At 42.5% G+C, this 24432-nt stretch overlaps 3 protein-coding genes across 4 annotated transcripts in view; all 3 read left to right on the top strand.

The window, feature by feature from the left end:
• LOC145455998 (ephrin type-A receptor 4-like) overlaps positions 1-24432 on the top strand; it is a 200124-nt gene that overhangs the window by 21161 nt on the left and 154531 nt on the right. The gene's annotated exons all lie outside the window — the stretch shown is intronic.
• On the top strand, positions 5945-8409 carry LOC145456000 (uncharacterized). Its single transcript, XM_080334032.1, has 3 exons — positions 5945-6630; positions 6944-7138; positions 7858-8409. Exons 1-3 carry the CDS (start codon positions 6099-6101, stop codon positions 8115-8117), a joined length of 987 nt encoding a protein of 328 aa, XP_080190158.1. The 5' UTR covers positions 5945-6098; the 3' UTR covers positions 8118-8409.
• On the top strand, positions 20863-24215 carry LOC145455281 (speedy protein A-like). The gene is made up of 8 exons (XM_080333230.1): positions 20863-21033; positions 21640-21770; positions 22066-22210; positions 22278-22449; positions 22520-22692; positions 23342-23408; positions 23508-23622; positions 24016-24215. Exons 1-8 carry the CDS (start codon positions 20999-21001, stop codon positions 24036-24038), a joined length of 861 nt encoding a protein of 286 aa, XP_080189356.1. The 5' UTR covers positions 20863-20998; the 3' UTR covers positions 24039-24215.

The following is a 24432-nucleotide window of genomic DNA, read 5'->3' as shown; positions in this document are numbered from 1 at the left end:
AATGGAGTTTTCGGGCTTAGTAACGGTTTGAATGGTGCCATAATGGTAGAAAGCCGGCCATAATGGGATACCTGGTTGACCAGCCCAAACCATGCACGTATATCTGCTATTTTTGTTGGCCGTGGGAAGCACTGAATTGCCTCTAAATATTTGGGCAGAGGGCGAACATTCTCAGCAGTAATTTCGAAGCCGGCGAACTCGATGTGTCTGCGGCAGAACTGGAACTTGGAGGCGTTTAAGATGATACCTTCACGGCCCATTAATTCTAGATAGTCAATCATTCTCCACCAGTGCGTGGCAAGGTCATCGTCCCAGAGGACCGTGTCGTCCACGCACTTCGTTTTGCGTGGTGTGTCGGCAATGATGCTGTCGTAGCGGTATGCGTACCCGTCGCCACTGGCCAGGTATCCCTGCGGGGCCACTCTATACCGATATCTCCCGAACTCAGTGATGAATGTCAGAAGGTGTCTATCCTCTTCACGCACGGGCACGGAATGGTAACCATTCCAGGCATCCGTGACAGACCTGTAAGTGTTTGGAGGTATCGAGCGTGCTTGTTTGAAAGGAGCCACAACATGGTGTGTTTCTCGAGAGCAGAAGCGGTTCAGCGATTGGAAGTCAACAACTCTCCTCGGGCTGCCATCTGCCTTGCGCACCCATATGGCCCTATGACACCAGGTCGTTGGCGTGTTCGGCTCCACTTTTTCAATCACCCCTAATTTTACGTCCGCCTCCAACTGCTTCTCAATTTCCTCTTTCCAATGAAGTGGAATGGGAGCCGGTGTGTGGACTGCAGTCGGTGTCGCAGACGGATCGATATGAATGGAAATAGGGGGCCCAGTCATGGTTGGTAGTGGGCTGTGTTTGCACTTGTTGAATGTGGATGATGCATACCTCTCAATTAGCCACTGCTTCATTTTATCAACATTCTCCGCACAAGGCTGGAATGGCAGTTGCTGGGGGCGTGGAGGAGGCGTGGACCTCCGTGGGCAGCTACATGTTTGATGCGGGTTACCCTCAAGGGTTGACTCTCGTGTCGCGTGGAGTGCGGCTGCCCCAATTTGAGGAAAATCGGGCCCAATGATGCCCAACTTCTGCATGGCATCTCGACTAAGGTAGAAGAGTTTCGTAGAGTCCGTAATGTATACCATCTCAGCGGTTTCTATGACATCACCAGAAACTGCCGCACCCGAAAGTCGCAGAAACACAGCGCCCAGGATGTGGATACACTCATCATTAGCTGCAACCAAGCGTTTCTTCACCGGGATGAGATGCTGGTCTTTGAAGCCGCATGCTCGAAACAGTTTCAATCCCATCAAGGATGATTGTGCACCAGTGTCTGATATCGCTTTTATCTTCTTGGGCGATATTTTGGGACGCTGGATATTGAACTGGGCATAATCGGCTTGCCGGGTTGAGACCAAAAGATCAATGGTCGGTTGTGCCTTGCAGTCTTTCAGCAACCAACCGTACGTGCCATCGAATATGTGGTGGTCCAATATGACTTCCGAAGCACGAGATGCGACAGTGTTATTGGTACGGTTTGATACTGAAGCGATATCGATACTAGAAGCGGTGCCAGTACTAGGCGTCTCCGATTGTTTGCTTTTTCTCCAGCAGGCTAGACATTGTTTAAACTCGCGCAACCTCGGCTTACCAAACTTCCCGTGCAAGAATTTATACTTCTTCATGACATTGCCACATTTGCTACATTTGACGACTTGAGAGAGATCGGGCGAAGGCGTGCCAGTTAAACTGCTGGCTGCGACGCTAGAGTCATGCTGATTTCTCGTCTGGAAGGAGGTGGCACGGAGCGCCAGTTCCTTGTTTTCAATAATCTGGACAGTTTCGTCTAGCGATTTTGCATCGAGATTTGCAACACCAAGGACTTGCCGCTGAACCTCATCATCAGCCAGGCCGGCGATGACAATATGCTTAACAATTCTATCAGAAAAGTCGTTGACTTGGGTGCAGTCATGCTTGGTACAAGTCATTTGGAATGAGCAAATTCTTGCGGACGATTTAACTTCGGCCAGAAATGCACTAAAGGATTGCCCTTGATCCTGCTGGGCCGAAAATAGAGCAACGGTGCGCATGCTTGTGGCGATTTTGACAACTGCTAGAGATTCAATAGCTTTCAGCATATCACCTTCACTGACCTGATTGAAGTCACCGACTTGCTTGAAGAGGTCATTCGATAAAGTTATCTCACAGCATTGCCAAAGGTGGCTCTTGATCAGATTGTCGGGTATCTCGGTCCCTTTTTTAAAATCGTCCCATTTTCTGAGGAATATTTGCCATTCCTCGGCAGTGGAGCCACGCGAAATGATGGGTCGTTCCATGACAGGGGGTCTCGAACGCGAGACAGGATGACCTGTTGTGTGGATTGTAGCATGGATTCTGAGCTGTGCGGCGGCGCCGGCCGCGTCTTCGGATTCAGTCTCATACTCGCAGTCTTGGATTGGGCAAGAAAGCTTCGGCATTGTTAATCCGTATTAAGTTTGATCATGTGCAACTTTGCATTTATTCATAGGTTAAATACCGTAATAAATGATCAAACTGAAATACAAAAGAACAGTTGCATCGACTAGCCTAATACCTATTACTCCAATAACTCACAAGACGTGGGTGCTAATACATACATGCACACACGTCGCGCAATCACAACAACAAGAAGACGAGATCGCTCATGCGTTTAAGGAAACTATTAGAGAGAGAGTGATAGCAGCAAGAGATATTCACACAGTCAGGGCAATGTAACTGCCCGAAAATAGCCGTTTAAGGCCGACTGTTCTGAAAACTGAGAGCGCTGCAGCAGCATGACCACAACAATTACCAATTACGCCCAGCGATTGTTCAGAACAATGCCGATTCCCAGACTTTCACGACTATTTTGGGGTGGCACCATTGCCTGGAAATATACTTTTATTGCGGAATCAGTGCGACACTAGCTTTCGATTAGGACCATACATATCAAATTTCGACGCTTGGATCGCCAGCTAGGGAATATCAATTCTGCTGCTTTTAGCCGGCTCAGCAGTTCGCTTCTCGGCGTATTCAATCGTGAGTCACGTGTTGCGAATCCATCCGTTGGTTAGTAATCTAAAAATTGTATACAATGGCAGCCGAGGCCTGCATAGTGGTAAAAATAAAAAAAAACTTCACCCGCAAGGGCGCAGTCAAGGGCTTCCGCGAATGGATCCACCAAATTCCTTGTCGACATTTAAAGAGAATGCATTATAAGTCAATTGTTTTATGTTGTGCTTGTCAGGTCTCAATAGCAATTTAATGTAATTGAAATTGTAATTGAGCAAACTTTTTGTCAAATTACAATTACAATTACAATTACACAAAATAAAAATGCTTCAATTACAATTACATTACAATTACATTGAGAAATGTCATTAATTACATTCAATTACAATTACAAATTACAATTGATCCAACTCTGGTGCGATCACAGATATTTGAGTTTAATTATATGTACACTAATATATTCTACATTGTAAACTGCATATAACGGTTCCGCATTGGCATTTTAGCTTCTGTGAATAACTACGTTTTGATCCATTTTCCACGAACTCAGTGTGCACTTTTTGCCTTCTCGAAATTCGGTGCCACGTCACCGATTTCTTCCTATAGTTGGGACTAGAGTGTCACTCCGACACCGCAGTCGGGTGGTAATAATGTGGCTCATGAACATGCTCGACATTTGCTGTTTTGAGGGATTTATATTTAATGGAAACATTTCCTACAAAAATAGTCAACACTTGTTACAAATGTGCTGGATAGGATAAGCATGTTTTAATCTAGTAAGAAATGCTTCGCAGGGTGGGTGAAATCGTCTGGCGGGCCGGATGCGGCCCGCGGGCCGTATGTTTGACACCCCTGATTTAGGGTTATCATACGTTAAGACCGGTAAAGACAGTGGCGTATACATGGTTAGGGAATCGGATTCCCCTTTTCGAAACCATAAAATTTAAGTTGTCGCGCCGGCGACTAATATCACTCGCGAATTCGACGTACCCGCCTCCAAATCTTGGCGCACATGACGAATCCTATGCAGTTCAATCCTAGCTAAAAGACTGTATATTTCCACCCGTGTACTTTACCTGATATACGGGTGCGAATATACAGTATACACCCATCGCACACGATACCGAAACCTACTTCAGACTTATACCACGATATAAGTAGCCTACAACATTTTAATCTAAATTATGCATGCACGTAGGCACGTAGGATTTATCACCACGATATAAGTCTGAGTAAGGTTCCGTTTTCCTGTATCATCCTTTTCGGCCCTTTGGGTATGAATACACCCTCTATTCGATAAGAGTGTGGGTTCAAATTAGTGCTTCCATGACGCCACTAATTTTCAATTATGACGTAACAGCTGATTAACATGTATGGCTCTTTGGGAGTTCAAATGGAAAATATAGACGTAATATGGCTCTTCGGACGGAAAAGGTTCCCGACCCCTGCTACAGTCTTTATATTGCTATCAAATGATATCAATATATATCTAGATAGGCTGTACGGATGCCTCATACATGTACAATTGTACATTGTGCAGGTAGATATATAGATAGCCATTAGGCATGTATAGCCGACCAACCAACCACTGCCAGACTTTCGGCACATTTCGGAAAATTTAGCCAGCATTCGACCAGAAATATTTGAAGGTAAGCATAATTATATGAGATATCCTCCTTAACAGCGTAGCTGGAAATAGGCCTACTGCTTGAAATTTGGTGAGCTCATGACTAAAAAACCTCATCACCTCGGCTCCACCCGGTTTTAATTAGGGCAGCATTTTGCCCCATATTGGTGTTAGCAGTTAGGCCCCCATATGGTGATCACCGTAACTTCGCTTCCCACCTGACCCCTGACCCCCGTCTTACGGCTGTCAGCACATGACAATGACTTTATATTATCCTTTCAATTACAAATTATTTTCCATGGTGCTGCGCGTTTTCATGCGACGGATAACGGGTAACGACAATTTATTGCATCATTACGTATTGTTCAATTTTCGCCTTTCTGTTTAACATCTAGCCAGATAGCTAATGCCATTATCATGGACATATATGATGTCTCTTGCATTTAAACTAGCATTTCCGATCGATCAACGTGGATGTATTGATGGACTGCGATTTTATACCCGCCTATCAGTTAATAATACGGAATTAATCTTGTATATCGCAGTTGTATACTGCGTATCATGGACGCGCATAAATTGGTCTGACGAACACGGATTTGGAAATGCATTAAAAATATAATCAATTCAACCCCAAGGTGATATTAAGTGATTTACATTTTCAAACTTCTTAACCGATCGATTGTTCACTGAGAACCGTGAGCTTGTATCTCTGAAATGAGAAGGCTCCATCTTGGCCATCTTGTGTGTAGATGGGAGACAATGGCACTCGAAGTGTATTGTTCATGTCTCGGGTATAGGTGGGTTACCGGACAATCCATTGTCGATTCAAAATTACTCGTTCATTCATTTGTTAATTAGCCTACGCTAAATTATTATCTGACTTCATACTTCCTTGTTTTAGCGCCCAGTCATTTCAACTGAAAACAGACTGGGCTTGAGATTGGTGGAACCCGATGTGACATATTGCTTTCGCCGACGATGATCTATGGATTTGAGTACCACAAGCATCTGATTAGTTCAAAGGAAAAAATCTTCATTCTTGTAAAACAAGATTATCTCACAACTTCAGGATAAGAAAGCCATTGATGAAATTTTGATATATGCACTCTGTACATATGTTACCCTATTATACACATACCCTTATTCGCCGATCCTCAGCATGTCAGTGTTCAATGAATCTCATCACGTCTTTGTGTGACTATTATCTCGAACTTTTGAGACGAAGCACGAGTAAACAAAGTCCTACGGCGCCTAACAAAAGGTATCGGTTACCAAGATACTGAAGGGTTTGTTGTATGAAAGTCGTTGCTGGTGATATCTGTTATTTATTCAATAGGTTGGGAAAGTTGCGGTAGCCAGCAGTCGCATCCGTGTATTTTATGGCGGTATCTAAAAGAAGGTTATAGCGACGTATGGAGTCTGCCTTACTCGCACTATGGATGTCGATAATGCAATTATATCAACAGACTCCCAACGTGCGTCTCTTTCCCCAAAGGAACTGAAAAAGCTCGAAAAGGAGGAAAAGGCCCTCCAAAAAAAGAAAAGAACATGGAAAGTATTTGTCGACTTTCTTCTGCGACACATATCAATCGTAACCACGAAGTTTTCTGCTTGGGAGAAGGACGAATTTGAGGCTTTCAAGGCTGCTTTGGATAAAGCTCAAAAGCTTGATGGCAAAGATACAGAAACAATCGCAAGGACATACAAAAAGCTCAAAGAAAGAGCTGAAATTTTACAAACTAAACGCTACTTTGGGGAGTGCAATCGCATTAGAAAATATATCGACCTTGTTGCCAGGATGAGAGGATTGAACTTGATTGCGCGTGACTTTTACAAATCAATTAAAAAAGGCAAATTAGAGCCGTTAGATAACATAAACAGCCATTTACTGTACTGGAAAGGATTCACAGTATCTTCATTCGATCTAGGCGAAGTCATCCCAAACGGAATTGAAAAAAACCATCCAGGTAACTTACACGATTATATATTTTCGAACACTCTAGATAAGATCGATGACCCACGGATAGTATTTTGAGGTGAAATTCTTAAATTTGATGTACTGACCTCGGTCTATATTTGGGGCATGATATATAGGTATACTTGTATTGTAGACATATATGAATAGGTCTACTTTATTCGTGACATGTGACGTGTGCTCACTCGACCATGGCAAGCTCCTGAATACCGATTCCCTACTTAGGTACGATGATAAGTATTCTTCTAATTATAATAAGCACTTGTTTGCTGAGTCAATAGTACGCGTTCAATGTTTACCGACAGCGACGAAATACATGATATGGATTTGTCTCGTGAGGACTCTACTTAATCTCGGTCAAAAGTTCCTACAATGCGCAGCTGAACTGACGGAAATACCCCTAGTTTCGACTTCGTTCTATGTCAGCTTCAATTTGACTGCAGACCAAATATTCGTATCAACAAGACTCCAGCAAATTCTTGCAACACACGTTTCAAAAGGTAAGATGGGTTGATGACTCTTCTTGTGCGTTGAACTTGAAAAACGACTTAAGGAAAAATATTTATAGATAGGACAGAGTTAGGAGGCGCAGGCCTATGCACGATTGTGCAAACCCTCTGAAGGTATACTAATTGCCAAATGCGGGTGACCATATTATGGAATCGTGAAAGGAGGTCACTTTTTCAAAATTTTCAAATTTAGAATACCGGTGGAAAATTCTGAAAAAATGGTAAATTTTTTCCACTTCGTGGTCGGTTGACAGAAAAAATCGTCGACTTTCGCTCAGCTCCCGAAATACCCACCTGAGCGTTGGTTCAGTGCTATTTTATGGTATCTCGGTCGAATGTTGCCCTGTGTTTAACCAAAATTCTCAAAAAGAGGACAAAATCTCAAAAAGGAGTTCATTTAGACGTCATCGGAGGACATTTTCAAAACCCGAAAAAGGAGGACAAATCCTCCTAAAGGAGAACGTATGGTAACCCTACTATTACATCAGTGAAATACTAGAGTAAAATTGTAGAGCAAGTAAATATATTTGATAAGCATGACATCACACGTCTCTGGTTGTTCATACTCCAAAGTGTCTCGAATATTACGTTACATCCATTATGAGCTGACTGAAACACCAGCTTGCAGTTCGTCTGGTTAGTAGGCAGTGGTATAACTCGCTCAGAGCAACTATAACTGATTAAAATGGGCTTATTACCATTGTTTTTAGCGACTGGTATCCAGGCGTCTGGAAGTTTTGGAGAAGCTAGAAGCTTAAACTTTAGTGGGCTTGCATCTACGTATGACAAGTCGAGATCTTTGATGAGCAGCGCTGGTACGAAAGTTGCTTCTGAGTCGTTACCGGGGGAATCTGATCACCTAACCTTCATACTCCCCGAGGAGCCACCAAAGGATAAGAAAAAGAAAAAGAAAAAGAAAGGAAAAGGAAAGGGCAAAAAGGGTGGCAAGAAAAAGAAGAAGAAGAAGTGAATAAACGCTGTTGGGATTAATTTTCTTATTTTTTAATCCATTGCACTTAATTGTAGCTTCATTGTCTTGAAGCCAGACAGAAAGCTGCCTGCAAAGTTTGTGATACATTTACCGCATCATAGGCCTATAAACCTTGGTTTATGTGTGGATATTAATTTCATGATAGAGTAAACAACGTCTCATGCTGCCATTGCCAAGCACTGTTCCGAAGATTATCCAAATGAAATTATTCTATACATACACTTTATTTTCGAAAAAGTCAATTTATAAATAAAATCAATATACGTATATATATACGTTGAAGGGGTTCTGCAGAGTTCAAGACCCGCGCATTAGCTGCAGTTGGTGATCACTCTCACGCCGCACTGCTTACTACAGACAACTCTGCGTTGGTGACGGCCTTTATCATGCGTATCAGTTACATTTCGTTTCGTGAAGGCAAAAATATCCCGCATTGATATGTCCAAGCGCTGAATAGTCATGTCCTTGCAACCCTAGCCCCTCGATGCAAATGTGACCCAGAGAGAAAAAAAGTGCGCACCGTGACGAAATGTCTCTTAGTAATCGTTTGCATCTCACGAAAGGAATTAATGTATTCATTTAGTTTGGTCTGGTACGCTGTGGGCACTATACCAATACATTTTGAGTATCAATAACACATGGCAACAATTTTTTTTTCTAAAAAATCGTGATATGTGAGATCGATTTAGGGGCTTTGAATCCGAAAATGGCATCACTTTTGCCGAATTGGTTTTATTTTTGAGATATCGCCTCTTCATGCATATTACATAAAAAATAGTAGGCCATGTTTATGGGTAATATAGCTGAACTCGCGCTGGAGGAGGTGAATACGGGCTTAGATTGGTTTAGAGAGAGAGAGAGAGATGTGGTATTTTTTTCGCCTGCACCATCGAATGTTTTGACGACGGAGTTGCGATACGGCCCCATGAGGTCATCTAGTCTGCGCCCCCGTTTTTTTCTCCTCCATGGCATCCGTGATTGCTGAGCGCCTAGCAGGATAGCTGCGGATACCAATTTTCGAGTCTTTGGTATGACCCGGCCGGGGATCGAACCCACGACCTACCGCTCGAGAAGCCGGACGCATAACCATTACACTATCTCGCTCGGTCAGTGGTTCAGTAGATCAGTGGTTCTCAACATGGGCGATATCGCCCCCCCCCCCAGGGGGCGATTTGGCGGCCTTAGGGGGCGAAAATGACGAAGGGGGCGATAGGGGGGCGAAAATAGCGAAGGGGGCGGATAGGGGGGCGATGACGCGTCAAAACGGCTATATAGGAGTCAAGACGGAGAAATGACCTTTTTTTTCGTCAAATCACGGAAATTTAGTTGCAAAAGTGTAAAATTGGACATCGAGTCGAAGAGTTGACCTTTTTTTTTTAGTCAACCCGCCGATGATTACAGATTGTATACCGATTTTTTGGTTCCCAAAATCTGGGGGGGCGATGATCGGCGTTGAGCTTGAAAAGGGGGCGATGAGTCGAAAAAGGTTGGGAACCACTGGTTTAGATCATCTCCCATCTATAGTACTAACATGTGCGTTGTCGTGCACAGATAAAGCAATAGTTAGTTTTCTTCTGAAAATTATCATTTAGAGACAATTTTTCCGACAGATTACCTCATTTGACCTATAGAAAGAGTCAAATGACACTTATCCCATTGCCGATGAATAGTGGGCTCAAATCTAACACGATTTCCTACGCTTTTTAATATTAGATACTGTTCTTGCTATCATTTTCAGAAATTTCAATTTATGGATGTTTTAAATACGTTTAAAAAATGAGTGATAGCTAGACAGAGAAAGTGTCGTAATGACCTAGATTAGCTTTGCTACATATGTTACGAGAAGACGTTGAACATGAAGCGATTCAATATGTGAAATGTCACCACTAAGTGCACTTGGCAAGGAGTACTTTGGTACGACGTTGGGAGATCGAAATATAGGCCTACGCCGGTCTCCGCTAACGATCCGCCAGCACGGCTGAAACTTCGCGCTTATGGACTCAAAGTAAAGTCAAAATGATGCAACTTGTAATCCTCATAGTTTTGTGCGAGTCAAAGAGCCACCATAATGATTGATATTTTTACTTGAATGAGATGTAAGGTTGGAACTTAATCAAGAAGTCATAGCACTTCCTCAACATTGACTCAGCAGTCGATAACCCACTACCCTGAAATTCCATTTGTAGCTTTACGTCCCTGCCAGATCTGATTTCGAATGATGCTATACGATATGGGATGTAGTGAACGATGAAGATTGCAATAGTATCTGCTGTAGAAAATGCATTAACGCCTACTCCTCAACATTATTACGAATACAGAGTGAACCAACGCCTTTTACTCGAGATCAGCTAAACAACGGAGGTCTTGACTTGCGTTGAGACGACAAAAAAGAAACTATAGGGATGGCGCGGAAGTGATGTTCACGAAGGTTCTTGGATCAAAGATAAACATGAGCATAAAAGTTCAGTATCATCCCTTTCCCCGAAAACCCGAGAAATATGAGTAAGGAACGAGGTGGAAGGTTTCTCATAGAAATCAAATAAATGGAGGAGGAATATCAAGATAGCTGGGATGCTCACATTATGACTGATTACTGCCAGCTGTCTATTGCGAATCTGTCTTCATCAAAATGGTATAAGAGGACTTTCTGGCAGATGACTTCAAGCTAATTTGAATTGCATGTAAGAACTTCACTAAAGCATATTGATTTATTTCTACGAGAAGATTTGAATGCTCATTGGTAAACAAAAATATTTATTGTTTGTTTATTTCGTCTGTGTTTACAAATTGGCGCGTTTTTATAGGTTCAGGCATACTTGGTTTGCTATTACCGAATTACTACTTCAAGCACATTTATCGATATATATCGGAAGCTTATTGTCCCAAATTACAATAGGATAATACGATGAAAATACGAATAAACGGGGCATTTTTGTGTTTGTTATGTGAAAAATAATAGATTTATGCAGCACGGTCTCGTTCCGCCGATCTAATTGTGTTTTACATTTCTCCCATTCTCGTGGTTTCAGTACAGACGAACCTACTAAAACATTTAATATAGGCTGTTAGGATAAAATGCAACCAAGTTTGAATAACATAAAAAATATATAAAATAAAAACGTCCGAATTCGGTGATATCTTGAATAATAGAGCCAATCTACAGAAACCAATCCCATTTTCGAGCTCAGCGCCCCCGATTTACAATATTATCGATCTCACCTATACCATGAAGAAATTTTTTTGTTGTCCAATGTAATCTTTACCGGGGGGGGGGGGGCACGAAATAACAAAATGCTGCAGCAATAAAAATTAATATCAACCGGCTTGCTCCAAGCTAAACCGCGAGATCCTGGGTATAGTCTCGATCGTGTGATGCGAACGTATCTATAGGGATGGATAATTAGTAGGGAATGTTTTTGTTGGAGTCAAATCCGTGGAAAGTTGCATTTATTTTTCACAAAAGTTTCAGTAAAAAGTTGCATTTACTTTTCACAAAAGTTGCACTAAAAAAGTAGCACTTATGGACAAGTTCCTTGAAATTATTAAGGGATGAGATACTCGAATCGATTCGTATGCAAGGCACTGTAGCAAAATTCAGTGCTGGCGACCTGACAAAATTGACCCAGTGAAAATATAATTTTCGGCGGTCCAGTCTAAATGTACGTCAAACCAGAGAGGACCTCAAATTTAAACGACAGTGAAATAATCAAGCTATCTATTTACATATAGTGCCAACTATTTTCAGTAAAAAGTTAGTTGCCTGAAAAACCGAAAACAGTTGCAAAAAATTGTCTGAAAAATCGAAAAAAGTTGCAAAAAGTTGCACGAAAAATCGAAATAGCTGCAAAAAGTTGCATGAAAAAAGACGGAGAAAATTTGCAAAAATTTGCAATATAAGCTTCCTCCAAACAGCTTAAAACACCATACTATACATAACTTCTGAGTATTTACGAAGCGGCCGTAAGCTGTACAAAAAGTTGCAAAAACTTGCCCTAATAATTTGTAATTACGTGCCTAGTTTCGGTAAAAGTTAATCATCCTATCGGGCCCGAAAACAAGCATTGGGTTGGGGACAAATTGCTGTTACGGTTATGTTTATGACAATATCATATGATCAATCATAGGCGCCGACTTTTCTTTTTGCATGGGGTGGCGGCCGGCGTGTAGCCAGCCAGGGGATGTCGAAACTCCCTCCTTTTGAAACGCAAAACCCCGTCCTTTTGAAATGACCATTCTGACGCTAATATTCAGTTGCAATTCAGCAAGTCGTATTATCAGTATTACGCGGGGCCGCGATCAATTACCGATATTCGTCTGTGCACGCATATCGCATCGCACAATGCGACGCGACGCGATCTCCCGCTGAAATGATTGCGAAATCAGGTCATTGATTGCCGCGCGCTCGGCATTCGTCGCTGGACTGAGCAGTAACAAGGCGCGACAATTCTGGCACACGAACGACAGACAAGAATGATGATTACAAACGCGCGCGGCCAATCAGTAATTACTTTTACCGCCAACCAATGGGTTTTTACTTCGTATTGGGTAGCTCGCATTGCGACAATTGGTTGTTGATTAAAACATCGATTTTGACTGCATTGCAGCGTTTTCCGATTTACGTTCGCAAAACATAATTATGTTAATATTATGGGCACTGGAATAAATTCCACTAGCAGGCACACACAATAAAACACTCTTAAACTTTGCGCTCCGAGAATATTTACCTCAAAAATGGTTCACAAAATATTTTAAACGCGGCTTGCGGCCCTCGTCGATTCAAATAATGCACTTTAATTTGTAGAAGGTGGACGTGTATTTGGTCGTCAAACCGCGATAAAAGATGGTGTTTCTCAGAGCGTGCGATGGAATCTACGTTTCTAACGATGAGGTCGAATTTGTACATCTAATAAGGATCGCTAGTTTGCCGAAATCAGCATCAGTACGCTGTACGAAATACATATTATAGTGATCAATTTTATCGGACTGTACAATCGGCCGGCAAAGTTGCGCTGATAACGAAATTGCAGGCATGCAGCAAAACCTGCAGTAATTACAATTACAGGTTGCGCTAGTCATACCTGAATACCCAGATTCGGCAATGGCAACAAGTACAATGTGCTCAAAGGCGGGACACAAGTTTAGATCAAAAGGATACGTAAATACAAACAATATTACACTCAGAGATTGTTACGGTTTGGCGAAAGTGTTTCTGCGGACGATAGCAGGCCTGCAGGACGACGCGCTAAATCAAACCACCGACGATAGTGCACATGAGATATCGATGACCCATTTCGCATACAAATGATTTTCAATAATTTGCAGTACGCAGCAGCGATAATACGAATTGGTGAATTGGCATTTCAAAAGGACGGGATTTCTAGTAATAAATGAGAAACTCTCAGGCTACGCACCTGCTTATTTTTTAATGCCAACAACACGCAGGTTAATATCAGCCTGGGGCCTATTTCCTACGTAGGCTCCGATCCGCCAGTCGAATTTGATCGTAAAATGGTGCGCTTTTAATTATCCACGTGTTAGTGCCCCAAGGGCAATATGGGCCCATGTCGCGACCTTATCAATAGAGAATACATATCCCAAAGGTTTGAAGTTCGATCCGCGATATGGTTGCGCTCGATGGAGTCCGTCCAGCAATGAAATTTATTAGAACATAGAAGGTTCCCTTTCAAATTAATCGAATAAATTCAGAATTTGCGCCACAGACAATCTCGAGTGCATCAATTTTTGGCAACGTAATTCAACGCCGTGCACTGCCCAATGCGCAGTATTATTAACAAATCAAACACTGACAAGTGACACCGAGGAAATACAAGTGTATGAAGCAGACAAGAATTAGTAGCCTACAGACGATAGCAAACACGAGAAAGCGCGCATCTGATCAGTAATTCCTCAACTTGCGTACAGCACAATGGTGTTGCAAGTCTGACATCGCAACAATTGTTTGCTCATTATAACGACGTTTGAGCTGCATTGTTGCGTTTCCCGATAAAAGTTGGCAAAGCCTTGTTAGAGTAATGAATATGCGCAGTTTGCGCAGGAATGACTTTCAATTCCCGGCATACAAAAACACACTGTCCTATTTCGCGCTCCGGGCCTTAAAATAAAGAGACGATCACGGAACTAACTCAAGAATTGTTTTGTAAACGAATATGGGCGCAAATACAATTTAATTAAGAGGAGAACGTGAATTCGCTCTTCTGGTCGATAGAGCATACGGTGTTTCTCAGCGCAAGCGTGTCGAAATCGTCGTCGTAAACGAGGTTGCACCGATTGTCTGATTACTAGGGATGGTGTGAACCTCTAAAACAGTGGTTCTCAACCTTTTTCACCTCGCGGACCGGTAAAATTTCAAAAAAATGTCTGGCGGACCGGTGAACTTCCAAAATTGAAATGAAGCCAAAATGTCAAGTATGAAACCGTTTTTCGCAGTTATAGGGTGGTGGAGAGTGACATTTAGAGGGTTTTGATCGTATTTGATTATATTAATGATGGCATCCATGTGATTTTATGGTATAGTGAGTCTGCCGAGTCGAGGTAAAATTGCCTTGTCCAGATAAACGTGCTACCGCCGAGAGCCCTTTACAGTCTTTCGCGCCGAAGGCCGTCGGTTTAACCGACCACGCCAGCTCTAATAATATTCTTCTCTTTGAAAATATCGAGATATGAAGCGTATCGGAGTCGAACCAAGCACCTTGTCTTGCTACATTGCTCATTGCCCACTGCCACCAGACGCAGGCTACTCTGGCAACTACCTATACGAATACAATGCGTGCTGCAAGAAAACACATTACAGCAGCTGTACCGGCCATCCGCAAATCCGAGCCGAAAAAGCACTTCGTCAACCCATCCCCAAAGACGCTGGTCTTGGGGTCCCCAAGGGCGATAAGTCAAACTTCCGGGGGCTTCAACCCCAGACCCTACCGTTGGGTGGATGCTTTCACCTGTGCTCGTGAGCACATCCATTCTACTCAGCGTAAGCAGAGAGTTTACGTAGCTTAATCGGGCCAATAGCGAAAATTTTCGATCATTCACGAGTGAAGCAGTTTTCTCGCGGCCAACTTTTTGGCCTATCTTTAGGAGTCCCATGTTAACCTAAGCTTCATTATGTGTTGGTGCGTCGTGGCGTGGTAATGGCTGATGCCAAAATACCTATAAATCATTCCCTTATGTTACCTCACGAAGTCATGTATCAGTTTAAAATTTGATGTTTTATTTATTTTATCAATGAACAAGCCTTCAACATTGCATCTTGAAATTAAAGTATAAAATTCTAATATGCCTGGCGGACCGGCAGGAATGTCGTCGCGGACCGGCACTGGTCCGCGGACCGGCGGTTGAGAACCACTGCTCTAAAAGGTTCAGGTTCGTGTGAACGCGAACCTTTTTGAAATTTTCTGTGTGAACGCGAACGTAAACCTCATGACGTCACGTGACGTCATATTGCTAATTCCAAGCCTATCTTTCAACGGAGTATTAGCCTATATTAATGTACATTTGTACAATTGTACAAGATACCTAGCGACGACTCGTGCCACATAATGCCACAATGCTGAAGTACATATTGGCGTTTTAAATGTCGCCAAATGTTTAAACTGAGGCAATCAAATGATATAATAATCCCATAAATTCAATATCTTCGTCGCTTTGCCGACAATTTCGACGAGGACTAGCCAGGGAATATAAGCTTACGCCCTAACGGTCTAGGCCAGACCGTGCAATGTCGTCGTCGTCTGAGTATTGTTACATTGATATTGAGCAGAGTGTACAACAGGTGTCTATACTTGCCCCCGATATTGCCCCATTAACAAGTTATACAGCAGTAGCCTACACCACAATCGCACGGATTTGGTTTCAATGATACATTAATTAACATATTAAGTAAAGATTGACCCCGTACGCCTGCTTGATTTTTTACATCAGAGAACAATATCAATCTGATTGATTGGTTGAATAATCATCATTCGCTGACTACATGTAGTGTATTTCGCTCGTGATGTTGTGGGATTGCGGGTCAAGCTCACAGCAGAGAGTCATATCTAGCTTTCCGTTTGTAATCACGAACGGAAAGCTAGATATTTCGAGCAAAATTTTGTAACAAAGCAAGTAAAATTTTTGAGATTGCCAAGGTGCATGCTCGTTCATTGTTGATTTTTTATGCTGCCAGCGCTGTGCAGTGTGCATAGAGTGGCCCGCAGTTGAAATGCAATAAATTTGAACCAAAGATGTTATAATGAAGTCAAAATGGGAATATATGAAAAAGGTTCACAGTGCAGAACCTACCAAGGTTCTGTTGTGAACGTGAACCTCGAAAATGTAGAGGTTCACACACAGAACGCGAACGTGAACCTCACGTTCACACCATCCCTACTGATTACTAATCACGGATCAAAATTTGTTGGGGCGTTCTAGGCACTAGTTCGTCGTCGCCAACGAAGCTGCATATTCAATTATTCGCGTGCGTATCGGTTAATGGTAAATAGTTGGCATTTACGCGCTGTCACGGACTCGATAATTGACAGCGCTGATAATTTGAAATCGCAGACGGCGGGCGTTTAATCTTATTGTATGGGGTGGCCGCCACCCGATAAATGCTTCATAGAATGGCTGCGCCACCCCGCCACCCCGTAACTCGGCGCCTATGTGATCAATCATAGGGTTATCACCATATTTTGGAATCGGGAGAGTAGGACTTTCCGGCGCAACTCTCGAAATACAGTTTTTCTTTGGTTGACTAAACTAAAGATCGTCGCTTACGTTCGAACAACGAATTCGAATTTCCTGTTTAGCGTCATTTATGCCCATTTTCACTCGAGTCTGTCCATCATCTTAGCTCTAAAAGCTGTAAAGGAGGACGAATTGCCAAACAAGAGGACATTTAGGGGTCCTCGGAGGACATTTTCAAAAACCTGAAAAAGGAGGACGCATGGTAACCCTAATCCATCATTATAACGAAGAAAAGGAACAGGATTGTTGTTAAGTAGCCTATAGCTGGTCGAATAAGCTGGAAGTCCTATTGTTACCGAAGAATCGATACTCACCGTTAATACTGCATTGTTTTAGCGCCCGGAGGTTGCCAGTGTGAATTTTCATCACTGGTGGCGATTTCGTGGGACTATCAACAGATTTGAATTAACATTTCGGAACATTTTCGCGCTCAATTAAGATCGGTTTTAATAAATTAATAGCATGGGTGGTCACTGGTCATTTGTCATGGTCATCTTTGACATTAATGAAAACTCAAGTTATATTTTAACCAGGGCCGTAACAGCACTTCGTCAGGCCCCCCCAAAAAAACTTTTGTCTTGGGCCCCCCATAGAGTTATAGACCGAACTTCTGGAGGGCTTCGCCCCCCAGACCCCCCCTCCGGCGATACACTGTTTACCACTATTCATCATACTCATTGGGAGTTTATTTAGTGAATCAGCTTTTGTGGCATAAGCGCGCAATGCGCGGAAAATTTCTAGAATTCATGATTTCATCGGTCAGTATGATCGGGAATTGCATATTTGTTATCAATTTTTATCTTCTCTCTGCTGACGTAATCAGATTTGCCGGTAGAGCTGAGTGAGGTGTGTTTGAAAAGGTAGGACCACTCAATAATAATTAAACATTTTCGGGCGTATACCCGTTGGCAGGAACGAAACAGCACCTCGTCAGGCCCCCATCACGTCGTTCTCGTTTGTCACGAAATTATCTGTACTGTATTGTGAGCCAGCGCGAAAATTTTCGATAATTTATGATAAAATCGGTCAATCAGATCGGCGATTGTATATATATTATGCTATCAATTTATTGTCCTCTCAAGTCACGTAATTAGATTTACCGGCAGAGCTGAGTGAAGTGTCTTGAAAACGGGAGGGCCCGTAAATATTGATTAAACATCTTCGGGCGGGCGGACCCGTTGATATGACTTCGTTACATGATGTTATTTCGTGACTTCCAGTCTGCTATATCAAAAAATATAGAATCGCCCAAACGTAGGCTTCTAAACTAAGAGACGCACACGATTTCAAATTGGTATTTCTTCACTGACATAAAATTTTTTCCAGCGGGATGGTATTTGTCTTGTGAGGTTCAGATTGCAAAGACAGGAACATTCGGCGTCAGTCATTCAGGCACCTATGGACAATTAAGCCTATGTGTATTTTGTATAGCCTATATAACGAAGTCTTCGGTCTGCATAAGGGCATAGACCTTTTCGGCCAAGCTTTTATCGCTGCCGATCGTTCTGGCACACTTCTTGGAGTCGCATGTTATATGGCCTAAAACTTGATTGTATGTCTTGGTGGGTCGTGGCGCGGTAATGGCCCAATACCCAATAATATAGAAAAGTCGCTACTTGAATTCGTGCGCAGCGCGAAAAAATTTTGAAAAGTTTGCATAAATTTTCAAAAAATACTCTATCATTTATGCTAATTCACGAAATAATTTTGGGCCCCCTTCGAGCTTGCCCCCCCCCCAATTGGGGGTTTTGGGTGCGGCAGTTACGATGCTGATTTTAACAAGCACGAAGGGCTCGATGAATGCTTGGACTGAGCTTGTGCAGTTCGATGTCATATTACAGGTTCAGAACTACTAATTTGACGTTTTTGGTTAGTCGTTAGATCTGACATTAAGACGGTTAAAGGGATTGTCCGTCCGTTGTTACTATCTCCCAGTTTCACCAAATCTCCGAATACGTTATGAGATCAGCGAAGAATGCAAGTATGGTATTAAGGGATATTTATATATCCTGGTGAAAATTATATAAACCCAAAGCAGTCTATTCTTCCGTGTATTTTTTCGAAACGTGGTTTTCTACTGTCTTGAATAACCTTGGCATGTCACGGAAGGTCATATACGTATACTTAAGAAGAACACTGGGAACATTACCGTGGATGCGATAGCCCAGGGGTGGGCAATTATTTTCCTCCGCGGGCCAAATGAGAAGTAGAAAATACGTTGGCGGTCCGAGTGAAAATTTTTAGCTATATTCCCCTGCGTATTTTAATTTTATTTCTAAATTACATTGTTAATAAATGCTGCTCTTCGAATGTGTTGATGTTAGGTAATGAGAAATTACCGGTTAATTAAAAAAATATCAATTTTCCGTCATGATTCGAAACCAGGTTAAACATGACACATTTTTAACTCTCTGCAAACCCCTATCCACGTTCTTATATTAAGACTCTAAAACAGTGGTTCTCAAACTTTCTCTGGCACGCCTCCCTTTATGACAGTGCAAAATTTCGCGCCCCGTTATCCTGCTATCAAAAAATATTAAAAAGTGCATCCAGAATGCTATCAATGCGAACGGATAGATTGATGGGATGGACGGTTATGGATGTTGATGAGAGCATTCTGAAATATAAAAGTCGGACAATACACAGAGCAATAACTATATGATAGAGGTAAATCGCAGAGAGCGAAAAAACAATTTTCAATAGACTTCGGCTTCGCTCTCCCTTCTCCCCTTCTGATGCTTTCACGCCCACCCCCCACCCCCCACCCCCAGTTGGAGAACCACTGCACCGATATGTATATGCAATAGTACAAAGCTTATTTTCTTGGTCGCTGCTTTTCGAACAGTGTGCAGCCTAAATAGCCTTACTGTTGAGCGAAACTTGCAGTTTTTCTGGACTTCGCCCTTCCTTGACCGAGTGTTTTGTGTTTTTGTCATAAGACCGACTTTAGTTAAAATCCTCAATCTCGGCGACATGCTCGGCAAAAACTAAAAGTACGGGTTTACCCCTGACTCCAGTATATAATATTTAGAGCTCTGAAGTCTCAACCTTAGTTGAATTTCAGTTTTCGGCTTTCTTTTTTTTTGGCTTGCCCGTTACTCCTTCATGGGTGATCGATATGATGAGTCATATAGTAATCGCCAGCACTAATTGAATTGAATTACGAATTAGGGATTTGGAAACGTATCACGTAACAATTTGAAGCACACACCGTATAATGCGTAATGTGACAATGGCAACAAAGAAGGTTTGAACTAAACCACATGGAAAATGTGATTTCTTGTGACTTTAATTTCTACTCATATTTTGCTACATTGCCTTTATTTTGAAACTGGATTACGCATGCGAGGTTCGTAACTTCGTAGGCAGCGTAATCGTGGCGTATTAATGAACAGGCTTCAAAGTAAACGAATTTCATGTTCAGTTGATATAACCTATGGTTTTAGTCATTCAAAAAGCAAGTTTTATGTTTTGAATTCCAAGAAACCTTTCGCGGGCCGCACAGAATAGCTTCGCTGGCCGCACTTTGCCCAGGCCTGCAGTATAGCCTATATTTCTTTTAAGCGTTATCCTGATATACAATATACAAGAATCACTAAATTCGGAGTCCACCAACGCTCAACCGACCACGGTGAAAGTTCTGTTGTAGTCAGACCTCAGACGAGCACAAATGAACCGAATGCATGACAGTGACGCCAAGTTTCATCACCGAAGTTTATTAGTGCAGGACGCAGGGGTTCGGACGGACTTGTTCACTCAAAATTGCACTTGTCTGTAGCGCAGGGGTAGGAAGGCTTTTGAATTTGCGAGAATTCGTTAATCTCTCGGGTGATATCGTAAAACTAATTATGTAAAGCCAAGATCCAGCCGCCACTCTGCCAGCAGCAAATAAACAGACACTGGGCCTTTCAACTGTAGCATCAATCAACCGTGACAAATCCCAACTGGTAACTTTGACGTAACAAAGGACGCGTTATTCCGATGCATCGCCATCATGAACTGACACTGACATAGGCAGGTTCACCCTCGCCAAACCAATTGACCATTACCTTCCATTGTCTCAGAATATTCGAAGCCTTCGGAAAGAGTAATTCCGATTTCTTCAATTACAATTCATAATGAAGCGAATGGCGCGGCGACAGAAAAGATTCAGGTAATTGTGGCACAGCAAGGCGATAATGTACCGGTACCTATGATAATTTTCAATAAACGCTACCCTGGTCCAGTTGTTGTCGAGTTGTATATCCTTGCGCTGATGGTTTCATTTAGGAAGACTACTATATATATAACTACTTCCCCCAGTTTTCGAAGCCACGGTGACTGTATTTTGTCTACATTTTGAATTTCATCGACAGATAAGTAGCATGCAAATATATTTGCGATTATTATGACATAAATCACTGATATTTATAGCTCAGACTCCTCAACTTCCAACGGCGTATGGAATATATTAGAACAATATAATGATCGTGTACGTATAATAGTGACGGAGATCCATATAAATTTTTTTAGTGTTATAGGCGGTCCAGTCAGCGGGATAAATATATTCATGTATTAGTCTCCCTCCAATAAATTTCTGATTTTTATTCACACGCTGCCAAATCGGAACGGCCAAGCCCGTGTGACTTCGTCAGCGTGATATTTAACGATCTAATATAAAATAATTCGTCCCATCTTCTCTATACCAGCGAACTGTGTATTAGTTCAATTACAGTTGGTACGCCTTTCTTGTACGACCAATACATAATATATTGCACAGAACTGAGAAGTGGCTAGAAGAGGAATCGGCATGTGTTGATCAGCAACAGTCCAAAAAAGCTAAAACATCAATTCCGTCGGCGTGCCTCGTTATAAAGTGTGCTGAAGTCACAAACTTTTTTAAAATTTTCGGTAAGTTGTTGTTGCTTGTGGTATTTTCATGGTGCTTTTCGATTGCAATAGTCATCTACATCTACAATATGCCGATATTCTTTAATTGTGATTCCGTAATACCGACTTGTAGGTGTAGCACGGCCCACTTCTAGGCTTTTGTAAGACAAACTCGGATGACGAAGAGGATTCGGTAATACAAAATTTTTTACAAGCTTTTTTACATTATATTCACGCGCATTCCAATTACTACCTCCCGTCGCATCACAATAAGCCATCAAGACTGCAATCAGTACGATCATAACATGCTTTCCAGACGAGCCCGTCGTCCAAGACTTTCTCGCCCACGACATCTGCCAGCGAATTTCCGATAAGTACCTTATAGCCATGACTTTCGCTTATTTCAAACGCGCCCATCTGTCGCTCGACGAATACACGGTGTACAACTTCTTCCTGGCATTGTAAGTCTCATCAGTCCTTCGTGCAGTTTCGCGAATACGACATTGACGGCCTCGATCGCAATAACAGATATCTGGCGAATGACATGGAGGAAGACGACGAAAATTTCCGTTACGAGATATTTCCTTGGGTGCTGGGAAGGAAATGGAGAGACAAGTTTCCGAAATTTCTCACCGACAGAGACGTGTTATGGAGGCGGATGAACTACCGCGCCGCCGTCAGCTGCAAATGTTGTCAAGAGGTGAGATAACAGATATACAATTCCGGGGCGGTTTATGGCCATTTTGAAAAATTATGCCGTTGTGTTGAAGATCATCGAAGTGCGACCCCGTCACTTCGTTTGGAAGCGGGAAAGATCGGAAAGCCACGGGGGTGCCGTGAGGAGTCACATAAAATCCCACGCAGAAAGAGAACCTTTTCCTAGAGGCCCTGGCAGATCTCCGATACCGTGCAAGAGTTGCTATCCCATGTCCGTGAGCAGCGGGTAAGCTATCGATATCTCAATTCTAAAAGCGAGGCCAGCTTACAAAGGCTTTTTCCCGGCCGCTATTGAGAGAGAGAGAGATATGATATTCTTTCTCGCCTGCACCATCGAGATGCTTTGGCGACGGAGTTGCGATACGGCCCCATGAGGTCATCTATTCTGCGCCCCCTTTTTTTTTTCTCCTCCATGCTATCCGTGATTGCTGAGCGCCTAGCAGGATAGCTGCGGATACCATTTGTCGAGTCTTTGGTATGACCCGACCGGGGATCGAACCTACGACCTACCGCTCGAGAAGCCGGACGCATAACCATTACACTATCTCGCTTACACTATCTCGATAAACAATTTTCGGATTCACTTCGTTGGGCGAACTGAGATGATCAGTTACGAAGTACTTCTATTTTTTTCGTAGTGCTGGAACCTTTTATACTCCAGTGGTTATGATTTTAGATAACTTCTACTTCACAGTTTAAAAGTGGGCCCGCTTACTGCGAAATCGTTAATTCTACTTGTACTTGAGACTTTGAAATTTGCGACGTTACTTCTATTTGAGTGCCAGCGATGACTACTTTGACCACCTCTGGACGGACACTTACATTTTGTCGTTTGCGATTACCTAAAGCACAATAAAAAATTCACGTCTCCACAGGTACGCTTCGGGAGTTGAGAGTGACCCCAGTGATTCTTCGACGATCGACTGTAACGACAGTTTTGAGGTATTTCAATATTCCTTCTGTTGGCTTTTAGACGAGATTTAACCGAAACCACTAGCCCACAAGGGATGCGTATTCATCTCTGATGTCCGTGTTTGTTAGATTACTCCTTGTGCGCAGTCGCCGAATGAAATCGATATGGCAGAAGCGAAGGCCGAAGAGAGTTCCTACGACGAGAAAAGCGATCCCTTTTCTGACGATAGCATATCGATGGAAGGTAGGTTGCATTTGCTTGAATGTTGTTGGGTGTGTTTTGTGTACTGCACATTGCATTCAAGTGCAGTGTTACCCTAAACAGTTTCCGAACAGAAGTCTTCCATATCTGCATAGTTTTACTTATTAGGATGCTTTTGTGGTTCATCACAAGAACTGTGCGTTTTATCCCCTTCTTGTCCAGAAAAGGAAACACAGGGCTACTCAATTAGAAAGATCAGTAACTCATTTGACACGCTACATATTCAGAAAAAGAATGATTCAGTGATCAATCCAGTGATTTGATTGTGATGGCACGACGTGAAAGTCCCAAAAATTATGGGTAAATAACTAAATACCCCTTCCCCCTGCACTCCACGCTTGTGCTTAATTTTTTAACTAACATTGTTGTTGGCAGAGCTATGGTGGTCTCTTTCGTGAAATCGCATGAATGTGAAATTGGGAATCTCCAAAATCGTTGCGAGCGAAGCGACGCCGGGCGAAGAGGAAGGCTGCCGATTAAAGCATTTTGATCTTTACCGTTTTGTTATTTCTTAGATGGAATGTATTTATGAATTGTGTTGGAGACATTTGTACGAAGAATGTTTGTTACATATATTTTGGACTGTTCGAAACTATCAAGGCATATTCCGTAAATGCGTTAAATATCGCTAATTGTGACGTCATCACAAAAATTTACCCTCACCCGGAAGCCTTTCTCGAACATTGAAGTTGAAGTCTGGCTATAAGTCACTATGGTGACGGTTATAATGGCCCGAAGGTCAGTAGGACTCCATTGATTATGCCCAATTGGTTATCTCCATGAACCGCCTAG

The sequence above is a fragment of the Botryllus schlosseri genome, chromosome 14, assembly GCF_051294905.1.
Source record: "Botryllus schlosseri isolate E-star chromosome 14, Bs_hap1, whole genome shotgun sequence".
NCBI classification, from domain to species: domain Eukaryota; kingdom Metazoa; phylum Chordata; class Ascidiacea; order Stolidobranchia; family Styelidae; genus Botryllus; species Botryllus schlosseri.
The sequence above is the reverse complement of the archived record's forward strand: the minus strand, read 5'-3'. Positions and strand labels throughout refer to the sequence as shown.